General features: G+C 54.4%; 1 protein-coding gene across 1 annotated transcript in view; it reads right to left on the bottom strand.

Moving 5' to 3' along the window:
• LOC142908977 (TPR and ankyrin repeat-containing protein 1-like) overlaps window positions 1-12,305 on the bottom strand; it is a 37,698-nt gene that overhangs the window by 16,939 nt on the left and 8,454 nt on the right. The window contains exons 7-12 of the mRNA XM_076059663.1: window positions 9,715-9,850; window positions 6,426-9,061; window positions 4,188-4,425; window positions 3,294-3,493; window positions 1,843-2,073; window positions 1,511-1,672 (exon numbers count right to left, since the gene is read on the bottom strand). Coding sequence (XP_075915778.1) covers window positions 1,511-1,672; window positions 1,843-2,073; window positions 3,294-3,493; window positions 4,188-4,425; window positions 6,426-9,061; window positions 9,715-9,850 — 3,603 coding nt within the window. The remainder of the gene's footprint in view (window positions 1-1,510; window positions 1,673-1,842; window positions 2,074-3,293; window positions 3,494-4,187; window positions 4,426-6,425; window positions 9,062-9,714; window positions 9,851-12,305) is intronic.

Raw genomic sequence — 12,305 nt, 5'->3', positions numbered from 1 at the left:
AACCACAGCGAGAAAATTTGAAAAAAAGTGGTGCTAACGTTAAAAATAACCGCCACTTGTTTCAAATTTTCTTGCTGTGGTTTTCACACCTGATGGTGATTGCTTGTGTTGCAGTCGAAACGTCGTGAGAAATTTATTGTTTTATTTTTTTTATTGTTTCCCTTCTACGTGGTGACTTTACCGAAAGAACCAAGAATATGAATCCCTGCAGTCACGAAAGCTTTAAATAAAAAATCTTACATCTAATCTCAGATGAGGTCAAGCGCCAATTCACAAGGTGACTCGGCACTTGACCCGCCAACAGGCATGAGTCTGCCAGTCGCGGGCGATGATTATTGCCACATGTAATCACCACTGAGTAATCGCCTGGAATATTTGCTCAATATGCTCATCAGTTCTAAGAAGCTAAGCTGGTATTTGGGCCTGGCTAGTGCTTCCACGCGTGACCGCCATGCATAACACGTGCTGGAGGCCGCAGAGCTCCGTGATGAGCAGCAGTGGGAGAGGTGTAGCAACATCAAATTGTTATACTGCGCTTCCATGCTCACACGTCTAAGCTCCCCGACTTCGTCAACCGACGTTGACCGGCGTGGTGAAGTATGGTCAAATCACCCCCCCCCCCCCACCACAGCCCGCCTGGCCAATGGGGAGGCCCTCATCCAGCAGCGGAGTGACGAGACGGACGAATGTGCGCACGGGGTTCAAGCGCTGCTCCGAAGTCGACTCGGGTTTGTGAACGTCAGGTGGAGAGGCCCTGTGGGGGGGCGAACGCTCGGCACGGTCAGCGGTGTCGGTGGAGCCGGCTTTGTGTGCGGCGGCAACGACGTCAATAACCGGACGACGCGTCCCGTTCAACCAGATCTGTTGCCGCCGTGTGAAAAATAAAGTCGCTTTTAAAAACTTCCTGTCTACCGCAAGGCACTCTGGGAATGCGCGATCTGAGAAGCGTTGCGTGACGAGGAATGTGAGAAGTGCTTTCACGTGGAGGACAGGGATGTGCGGGTGCCACAGTGGCGAGATGTTAACTATCTCGCGTGGTACAGAGAAGGTCACTGGTTCCATCCCCAAGCCTGGCACCTGTGTATTTGGAGTTTGCCTGTTTCTCCCCCGTGGGCACGTGGATTTCTCTCCGTTTCCACATTTAGAAACATGCATTTGGAGTATTTGGCTGAGGAAAAATGAAATCCACATCATAAGTTAATTCACTGAGCTATGATTTGTGGCCAGGCCACTTCTGAAAAAGAGCTGTGTAGCTCAGTGGGCCTTGCCTGGCATGATTTGCCACAAGTACTGTGTGTGGTGGTTAATGCAGACTTGATGCCTTGCAAAATGTTTCTATTTTTAAACCTCCTGTTTAATTTCCCAGAAAGGGTTAAAACCTTTTCTTATTTTTAATTATGTAAAAAAAACATCTTTAAAATATCAACGAAGGAGAGGTATCGTCCGCTTGCTTTGTGTTGTGCAGCGATAGCTGGCCAGACAAGCGAGCGACCGTTAGCGAGGAGCCGACCTTGTGGGCAATGGGGTCAAAGTTGAGAGGGCGGGAGCCGGGCAGCAGCACCTCCTCCTCCAGCAACGTCTCCTCCAGCGGCCGCGGCGAGGGCACGGTGCCGGCGTCGTCGCTGCGGGCAGGCGCCTCGTACGAGTTCACCACCCGCCACTCCTTGGTTGCCTGCGCACGGCCCCCCCCGCGGGCGTAAAGAACGCGACCGGAGCGAGGAGGGTCGGCGGGGACGCGCGCACGCCAGACGCACGAGCGAGAGAACGAGACGAGCGGAAAGAGTTGAGCCGGCGTGACCAGAAGGAGGGCGAAGACGTGCCGCCAGGGCATGATGGCCGCACCGAGGAGTCCCCTGACAAGGAGGGAAAGGTGGCAATATCGGGGACACGTGCAACGGGCACCAAGCGGAGGCCGTGGGGGGGGGGGAAGCTCGCCTCCGAGTCGGAGAAGAAGTTGTAGAGGAGAACGTCGTCAAACTCCAGCCCCTTGGCCTCGTAGACGGTGAGCACCAGGCCCAGGCTCAGCTCCTCTGGGAGCTGCTCCTTGGCTTTCTCATTACAAACCAGGATCACCTGTCGCGCGCAAGAGGCAAAGGTACCCCCTGTAGCGGCACCACGCAAGACTATTGGGGCGAGTGGCTCTGCTGAGCACGAGGGGGGTGGTGGTGGTGGCCAGCACCACGTCCGGCCGCCTTTGTTTCCCGAGCGCTGAAGTTTACACGCCGCACAAGATGGTCCTTTAAGGCTGAATCGACCAGTAATGGAACCCAGGTTTCCGGCTGATATCCACTACACCATGCGTGTTTACCTGTGTAATGACTCGCGTGTAAGGGGGCATACGTGCACACTCACAAGCAGACGATAACAATGCGCTACGTGTAGACGAGCCCTAACCTGCACCGAGCACTCCTTACGCTCGAGTACGGGCTCGGCTTGGAACTGCGAGGCTACATCTGAACACTAGCACGGTTGGTTACGTACGGAGGCGAAAGAAGTTCAACGTACGTTACATCCAGAGGTATCTCGGTAACAAATCGTTCGGGCCCATTTCTCAAACGAGGGTGCCATGCGCTTCGTACGCGAGTGGAAAGCTAAGACACGTACAAACCGCTGTTGCTAACTGGTAACTGATCCGATAACCGGCTTGAGCAACGATTACCGGTTATGAAAGTCTAGGAAACGGCAACCGATTCCAGTGGAACTTTTAAGTAACGAATGCACCGATTGGCGCACACGCGGACGTACAAACCTCACGGCGGCCTAGATCACCCCTCGGTTACATTTGTCCTAGTTACTGGGTCGAAAAGAGATAGAGGGGCAAGCCCTGCAATTGATTTATTGCTCATGCCACTTCCGGAAGAAGGGCTTCCAATAGAGGGTATCTGGCATTGTCTCCTAAGCTAACGTCTTGGAAGGAGGAGGCGTACCCTCACTTGATCCCACCACGCGTAACCTGCCAGTCGACTGCGGTGCGCCCGTGTATATTGCAGAGTGGATAGTGGGGGAGGGGAGGGATTTGAAAAACCTGCTCCATTGTTGCAGCTGCTGTGCCCCGGAATCAACGACCGCTGGATTGCAAGTCCAGCGTGCTGCCTATGACACCCACTGCGGCAGGCAGCTCCCTTCGTTGCCGAGTTTAAAAGGTTACGTTTACTGCTGCAGATATCTACACGTGCCGAAAACCGGTTCAGACCGCTTTATACCGGTTTCATACCGGTTTCCACCAGGTTGTACACGGATTACAGATGACAAAAAAAACAAAGCCGACCTCCGCCGCCCAATGGCAAACAAACCTGGTGCGCCCCGAACTCTATGGGCTGGGCGCGGCGCTGGTGGCCTCGCAGCAGGATGGCCAGGTCCTCGGAGCTGCACGAGTCGAGCAGGACGGGCAGCGGCCCCGCGAACAGCCCCTGGTCCCGTGGCAGCCAGTCCAGCGACTCGGGGAAGAAGTGCTGGAGCAGGTCCACGACGCTGGAGGCGAACGCCAGGATGCCTGGCGCGAAGGGACGCGGGGGGCACGTGGGAGAGGAAGGACCGGCGGTGGTTACGTGGGGGGGGGGGATCGTGCGGAGGCCGCGTGTTAACGGACCAAGTGTTTAAACTCGTGGTCCCGACCTGAGAAGAAGGCGCGGCTTGACTTTGCGCCGAGGTTGTCGCGTTTTTAATAGCATTACGAGAACCGGCGATACTCAGCAGCAGTAACTAATTGGCACGTTTTGATTACGTGACAAACCTTACCAATTTGCTGTGTTGGGTGGTGGTGGGTTTAATGACGCATTTTCACATTTACGCAATCTAATAATGGTTGCGAAAAGCCTCCATGTTAAACTATCTGCTGCAGGCTTCACCGTTCAATGAGCCCGACTAGTTTTGCTCCCGGCTGCATTCACGGAAGGGCGGCGGTGTACGGCAAAAAAGGGCCCTTCCCCAATAACCACAGCGGATTCATTAGATGCCGGTTCAGAGCCCGAGTCCAACCAGCTCGCTCAAGCCGACTCTGCCACACGGAGCCAAGGAGAGTCACCGAACACGGGCGGACGCCCCCCCCAACGCAAGGGCGCGTACCTCGCGCCGGGGACATCCGCAGACCCGGACCTCGGTGGCAGCGACGGCGGCTCGGCGTGCCACCCGCCTGCCCCCCCCCCCCCCGCCCAGGCGCAGGCCTGCACGTGTTCGCGGGCGCTCACCCGAGTGCGAGCGGTAGTTCTGGCAGAGCTCGTACAGACGCTTGGGCTTGCGCACGTCGATGCGCGAGCGACGCGCCGCGCCGCCGCCGCCGCTTGGCGGGAGGCTGGCGAAGTGGAAGAGCGAACGCAGCTCGCTGAAACGGAACGCCACGCCGCGCACGATGCTCTGGGCCGTGTCCCCCGTGAGGAACATGGCGTTGGGGTCGGCGCAGCAGCGCATGAGCAACGCCAGCTCGGCCTGCGCACGGGACACGGTGGAGTGGTGGTGGGTGGAGGGGGCGAAGGGGGGGCGGCGGTCGCAGGTGACGGCGCTCGGTCAGTCGGCACCTACTTTGCCGTCGTCTCTCCACCGTCAACGTCCTCCCGCTGCTGGGCAAACACCTCCCGGCGGTGTCGGCGGCTCTTCGCCGTCGCTTCTCCGAATCGCGTCGTCTGTCTACACCGCTTTCTCCTTCCTTGGAACCTCTACTCCGCCGTTAGTCTCGCCCGTCAGTCCCCCGACGTCCTAGCCGGATGTCCCGGCCCAGGGTCTATCTCAGCGTTTTTATTTTGTGGGAGACGTTTGTTCTGCTCTTTTTGATTCCCAAGTGTTGCTTCACACTTTGGCCCGTCGCTCCTGGTTATTTTCACTAATGGCGTGCTGTACACCTCCCTAACCTTGCTATTTAGTTATGGACCCGGTGAATGCTCTGTGGGTCACCGTGGTGGAATACAAGAATCCACACGTGCGCAATGCAGTTTAACACGTCACGTAGGCTTTCGCGACCAATATCATCCGTAATAGAGGTTTTTGGGTTAAATCGCGTAAATATATAAATGTGTCGTCAAAACAGCCAACTAGTAAGGATTGTCACGTAAACAGAACGTGGCCAATTCATCACTAGTACAGCACTAGTGTGTAGTGTCATGTATAGTAGTGTAGTGTATAATGTAGTGTATAGTGTAGTGTATAGTAGTGTATAGTGTAGTGTATAATGTAGTGTATAGTAGTGTAGTGTATAATGTAGTGTATAGTGTAGTGTACTAGTACAGCACACCGGTTGTGCGTTGGAGAGCCAAGCCACAACATTTACAGTCTGAGTACCGTGACGTTTCGCCAGTAATTACAATTAGCTTCATCAGGCGACAGCCAGATTTGTGGAAAAGTCTTACTGTTCCGTTCCTTATATAGAGGCATAGATGTGTTGACCACGCAGCTGGTCTCTTGCACAATTGAGGGGGGGGGGGATTACTGAGGCAACGTACATTATGCATGTGCATTATGCGAGGCCTTTGAACTTGTCCTTCCTCTTTATTATTCATTGTTTATTAAAATAGCCCTACCAATGGCAATCCCTATTGAAGTACGCTGCTCTTTGTAGGCACGCATTTAAATAACGTGTTATTTGATGATTCGCTAACCACGCAGCAATAAGGCAGTAGCGAATCATCAAGCTCGTCCCTTGGTGTGGACCAATCAGTTTCAAGGACAATTCCACATATATTATCATAGTGTGTGTTTTTTGTTTGCATTTTGACTGCAGGTATTGTGGTTAATGCAGTAACATTAATCCTTGTAAAAAGGTTTCAGTTTTGTTGCCAGAAAAAAAAGGGGAAAACCCTATTATTTTATTTTGGTACTGGCAAAGGAGGTCTAATGATGTAAATTCTGATCTCGTCCGAAATTCTTATCTAGGTACCAATTTTCATAATTTTTCAGATGCATCCAAAAATCAGGAACACATCTCCAAATGTGCCCTGAGATCTGGAGATCTGTAAAAAAAAGAGCTTTATAGTTCATATTCTTGGTTCTTTCGGTAAAGTCCTTTCATTTCGGGTCTTAATTGATTGTTCACGCTTACGGTGGCTTTCAGACCGCATCCATTATTTTCGTCTCCCCCCTCCTCTTTTCCAAACATAGATGGACTCGTCCATCTGAACAAACTTGTCAAATTGCTCTGCGTGGTGCTGACGTTAAGAAAAAAACGCCACTTTTTTCAAATTTTCTTGCTGTGGTTTTCACACCTGATGATGATTGCTTGTGTTGCAGTCGAAACGTCGTGATGGTTTTATTTTTATTATTTTATCGTTTCCCTTCAACGTGGTGACTTTATCGAAAGAACCAAGAATATGAATCCCTGCAGTCACGAAAGCTTTAAATCAAAATTTAGCTTCATAGCTCATCGGATTCCTCCAATGCAAATAAACGTTCCGATTCCGACCGACTTAACGCGTGCACCGGCACGGTTGATTTTGCACCTGCGTGAAGTCCTGGATCTCGTCCCCGTAGAGCTCATGTATTGACCAAGGCGTGACCTCGAGCCGGCAGAGGCGAGAGTAGATGTGGAACACCAGGTCCTCCTCGTCAAAGAAGCACCTCTGGGACTTGACGTGCTGGTAGGCGCGGAACAGCCGATGCACCTCGCCACGGTCCCCGGTGAAGTTTGGCGCCCGCTTCCGGCCCAGCTCCTCGTAGTGCTCCAAACCGAGGACCCCGTTGGGGCTCTGGAGGGCCTCCACGGAGCCCTTTACGAAAGACTTGATCTCCATCCACACCGTGGCAGGGTTATACGGGCTCTTCCCCTTCACCATGGCGGGCCAGATGTCGCTCGTGAACACTTCGTACGTCACGAACTTCCTGGGGTCCTCTTTTTTGGATTCGTGAAGTTTGCCGATGTCCGCCCGGTGGTCTTCCTCGTCGTCAGGATCCTCTTCCATCGCGTCTTCTGTGTCGCCGAGGCCCAAAATGTCGTCGTCCATGGACCACCCGCGGACGGCTTCCTTTAAGCTCCCGTCTCCGTTCCTGGCAAAGAACGGGTTCGCGAGCGACGCGTCGAGCAGCAGGAGGAGTTGTCGCGAGTTCAAGAAGAGCGGAAAGTTCTCGTCTTTGACGTCCTGGAGCCTGTACACGCCGCTGATGTCAACGGGCGAGTAGTGCCGGGTGCCGGCGGTAGATTTGGACAGTTCCACAAAGTTCCTTTGCGCCTCTCGAGACAGCACGTGGTTCTTGGTGACAAACAGCTGATGAAGATGTTCACAAATTGGAGCGGCACCTCCCTCAGGCTGGTGACTTGCGAGCCGTGCGGCACCGAGCTCGGCCGCAGGTTCCAAGAAATCATTTCCTCGGTCGACGTCGAAAAGCTCTGAAGCATGGAGGCAAGCTTCTCGTTCCGGCTCGCGCGTTCCCTTTCGGCCGGTATCACCCACACAGCCGTTCTTCACGGGGCAGTCAAACGCAACGTCCTCCCCGACTCCCGCGTCGTCCGGCAACGGAGGCGGCGGAAGCGCGGCCTTCGGGATCCACGGCTCTCCCCGGAGCGCGGTCGTCTGCCAATACCTGTCGAACGTGTTCCACAGCCGGTACATCAGGCACGTGGTCTTGCCGGTGCCCGAGCGGCCAACGAGGATGATGGCTTCCGAGGGCGTGGGGTTCAGGTTGATGACCGCGTGCTCCAGCTCTCCCACGCGGAACGGGTATTCGATCATCTGCTCGGGGCAGCGCAGGACGTTGAGCGCCACGGTCGTGCCGAAGGTGTGGAACTTCTCGATGTTGTACTCGTTCTCCGTCGTGCTCGCCGGAGGAAAGTAATCCCGGGCTTCCGCCGACACGGGCCGGGCACCGGCGGAGCCGCCCGCCTTGACGAAGAGCAGCGGGTACCTCCGCCGCACGTTCTGCTGCGAGGGGAACGATGCTCGCTCGATGCCCTTCAGCTTGCGGCGGAGCGAGCAGGACGTCCCACGGTCGCAGGAGGAAATGATCCTCTTTATTCTGTGGTCGAGTTGCTTGTGATCAAGGACAATGTCCCAAATGCGGATGATCTCGCTGTAGACTTCTCCAGTCGTCTCTCCTCCCGAAGCAGACTCTTCGGAGCCGGTGATTTTCTCGGGCTTGGCACTGCAACGTGGCGAAAAGTCGATCGCCAATTCCCAAAGCAGCCTGGCGGCCCTGTCTACCCTGGCCTCAAACAGCCTGATCTCGCTGGACTCGGCGACGCCTTTCACTTTCTTGATGCGGTGAAGGTGCCAGTCACCGTTGCCCAGCGAGTAAATCACCCTCACGATATTCCTCCTCGCGGCGCGCGGGAGGCTCTTGTCGTTGAGGGTTCTGAGGGCGTCGCGAGTGCACTCGATCTCCCAGGTCAGCGATTCGAAGTCAGGGCCCACCGTGCCGTCGTCACCGTCGTCGTCGCCGCCGCCGTCCCCGACACCGTCATCGTCGCGGGCGTCTTCGCCGTCGGACAAACCGTCCGCTTCGTCGGGCGCGTCCGGAGGGCCGCCGCCGCCGCCGCCGCCGGCTTGGCGTTCGGCGACGCTCGGGGGCGGCTCGGCGGCCGTCGGCGCGGGAGACGCCGGCTCCGCGGATCTCGCCGCCCGCGTCTCCGCGGGGTCGTACTCCTCGATGAGCCCTTCGATTTCTCGGGCCAAGGCGTCTCGGGCCAAACTGACCGCATCCTCCTTCGCGGCGTCCACTTTTTCCACGCCGTCGTCGTCGCCGTCGTCGTCCTCCCCCGCCTCCTCGACCGTTTCGCCCACGGGATCGGAGGCGAGCGCCTCGGGCCCGGCCGCCCTCCTGCGCTCCGGCGGGCGCCTGCGTCTCCCGCCGTCGCGTCCGCTCCCGCCGCCGCCGCCGCCGCCTTTCTGCTCGCGGGCGAGGCTGTTCCACGTCCGCACGCGGGGGTCTTTCGGCCCGACGCCCCAGAACGCGCGCCTCCCCGCCTTGTCGCGGCACGCGCCGTCGACGCGGCACGCGGCGAGCAGGCGCAGTATCTCGTCGTGGCGCTTCGAGGGCGGCGAAGAGAAGACGAGGTGCAGCAGGGAGTTGCCGCCCGCGTCCCTCGCGTTGACGTTCGGGGCTTTCTCCAAGAGCAGCTTCAGGACGCGCAGCCCCTCTTCGTCTGGCGACAGATAAAAAAAACACGGCGCAAAGCGATAAGCAGCTCCTGAGAAACGCGGCTCTCTGCGCCAATCGCCCGGAGGCGCGCCTCCCGACCCTGTCGGTTCTCGCGAGCTAAGCAGGCGCCGAGCCCGCGACGTGGCCCGGGTGGCGAACCGACGTGCCGGCCAGTTTGCCCGTAGACGGCCGCTCACCGCCACGTGGCGGAGTTAGACTGATGGCCTTAATCTTAGTTGTCTTGTGGTTGTTGTTGTTGTTATTTGACTTGCATCCCACTGGGATTTTTGCACACAGCGTTGGTGTACGGTGATATTTCAGGAATATTTTGATATTTTTGTTCCTGTATTTTCTGTTTGCACAGTCAACACAAAGTCACTTTAAGATGTTTTCTTGTTCATGTTTTTTGTTTGTTGCGGTTGCACCCGATTCAAGAGCCGAATGGCTCACAGGGCTATACCAAATAAATGAACTATGAACTATGTACTGTAATAAAGAAGTTGCCTATCCAAAGTGTCTCCAGAACCCACCACACAAAACGGCGCAAAATTAATTAAACATACGTGCAATACAATAGCACCCCTGGGTTAACACACACTCTTACGCGTTTCCCACTTGCGCACCTCGAAGAATCACCGCGCACTTCTTGCTACTTACCATCAATGCCCTTGTGAAGGATGAGGATCATCGCGGCATGCAAGGGGTTGGCGCCGATGGAGGCGGGCTTCGCGCCGTGGCTGAGGAGCCACGTGACCAAAACGGCGATCCACTTCTCTTGACCCGGGGCCAGCAGCTGTGGCAAGAGGACACTGGTCAAAAAGTACACGGGAGGGCCCTCCACACGCCAGTTCACCACGGGTCTCCTCCCTTGAAACCGTTCTCGCTTAGGTTAAGTCAAAAGTGATTTGCCTACCCCAAATTAGTTGAAGCGGTGCTCATCTGCTGTTTCACGGCCCTAGCCAGCGGTGTAAACTCTGCGTTTCTACGGTGGGAGGGCGAGTCGATCCACACGCCAACTGCCGCTGACATCCTCACAAAGTGGTTGCTCATTTTAAAGTTTTGATTTAAAGCTTTCGTGACTGCAGAGAGAGATTCATATTCTTGGTTCTTTCGGTAAAGTCACCACCACGTAGAAGGGAAACAATAAAATACGTGACTTTACCGAAAGAACCAAAGAAGATGAATCATTGCAGTCACGAAAGCTTTAAATCGAAATAAAATTCTCACGACGTTTCGACTGCAACACAAAAGCAATCATCATCAGGTGTGAAAACCACAGCAAGAATTTTTTTTTTTTCAAATTTTCTTGCTGTGGTTTTCACAGCTGATGATGATTGCTTTGTTATCAAACGGTTGAGGGGTGATGATGATGGGTGAAGTGAACTCCCAACCAGGATTAGAACTCACAGCCCTCTAACTGGGAGCCGTTTGCTCTGCCACTGAGCCACCCGGCAGGTTGCTTAGATCACAATCACCGCCTAATAAGACACGGATGAGAAACGCAGAGAGCCACTGGGAAAACACCGGAAAATAAAAGCTGGAAATTACGCAAAAAATCACAGCGAGACATCCGTTGGAATGCACCGAGAGACAGGGAGAGGGAACAACGTCGATTAGAGAATAAGCACGCGTTAGAGGCTGCTGTATATTTGACTTTTCCAAAAAAGATTTTAAAAAATGCGATCTTGTCTGTCCCTTGTAGACATTTGTGTGTTATCTTTGAGTTCCAAGAGTTAAAAAAAACAGATGCATCAAAAAATAAATTAGCACAGTAGTTGGAAATCGAACAGGCTTGGTGGCTTGGAATGATAACAAGTTCACGTGAACCTGGGAAACTCCTTCCTCGAGCACAGGCATCACCAGAGAGGCCATACCCTGCTGTTTGAACTGTGCCCAAGACAGGGAACTGGCCACACTCAGTATCTGAACATTAATTTAGAATACATCCTGGTGATTGGAGTCGAAACGTTGATAATGACAGCCACCGCATATGAATATTCTTGATCATGGTATTAAACTTAACTTTGATGAGGACATACGACTACATGGTAATGCAGCTCAGGGTAAAAAAGGTTTTGACTATTTTGCATGACCTTATGAACAATCACCGACAGGTTGAGTCAGCCTACAGTGCGAATGCACTAGTGGCCACGGAAGGTAATGACAAGGGTATCAGTTATGAGTGTGAAGGGACTGGTGGCTACAGGAGGTAATGACAGGGGTATCAGTTGTGAGTGTGAAGGGACTGGTGGCTACGGGAGGTAATGACAGGGGTATCAGTTGTGAGTGTGAAGGGACTGGTGGCTACGGGAGGTAATGACAAGGGTATCAGTTATGAGTGTGAAGGGACTGGTGGCTACAGGAGGTAATGACAGGGGTATCAGTTGTGAGTGTGAAGGGACTGGTGGCTACAGGAGGTAATGACAGGGGTATCAGTTGTGAGTGTGAAGGGACTGGTGGCTACGGGAGGTAATGACAAGGGTATCAGTTATGAGTGTGAAGGGACTGGTGGCTACAGGAGGTAATGACAGGGGTATCAGTTGTGAGTGTGAAGGGACTGGTGGCTACAGGAGGTAATGACAGGGGTATCAGTTGTGAGTGTGAAGGGACTGGTGGCTACGGGAGGTAATGACAGGGGTATCAGTTGTGAGTGTGAAGGGACTGGTGGCTACGGGAGGTAATGACAAGGGTATCAGTTATGAGTGTGAAGGGACTGGTGGCTACAGGAGGTAATGACAGGGGTATCAGTTGTGAGTGTGAAGGGACTGGTGGCTACGGGAGGTAATGACAGGGGTATCAGTTGTGAGTGTGAAGGGACTGGTGGCTACAGGAGGTAATGACAGGGGTATCAGTTGTGAGTGTGAAGGGACTGGTGGCTACGGGAGGTAATGACAGGGGTATCAGTTGTGAGTGTGAAGGGACTGGTGGCTACAGGAGGTAATGACAGGGGTATCAGTTGTGAGTGTGAAGGGACTGGTGGCTACGGGAGGTAATGACAGGGGTATCAGTTGTGAGTGTGAAGGGACTGGTGGCTACGGGAGGTAATGACAGGGGTATCAGTTATGAGTGTGAAGGGACTGGTGGCTACAGGAGGTAATGACAGGGGTATCAGTTGTGAGTGTGAAGGGACTGGTGGCTACGGGAGGTAATGACAGGGGTATCAGTTGTGAGTGTGAAGGGACTGATGGCTACAGGAGGTAATGACAGGGGTATCAGTTGTGAGTGTGAAGGGACTGGTGGCTACGGGA

The sequence above is a fragment of the Petromyzon marinus genome, unplaced genomic scaffold, assembly GCF_048934315.1.
Source record: "Petromyzon marinus isolate PM22_M1 ecotype Great Lakes invasive population unplaced genomic scaffold, UKy_Petmar_22M1.pri1.0 PM_G_Scaffold_11, whole genome shotgun sequence".
Lineage (NCBI taxonomy): Eukaryota > Metazoa > Chordata > Hyperoartia > Petromyzontiformes > Petromyzontidae > Petromyzon > Petromyzon marinus.
The sequence above is the reverse complement of the archived record's forward strand: the minus strand, read 5'-3'. Positions and strand labels throughout refer to the sequence as shown.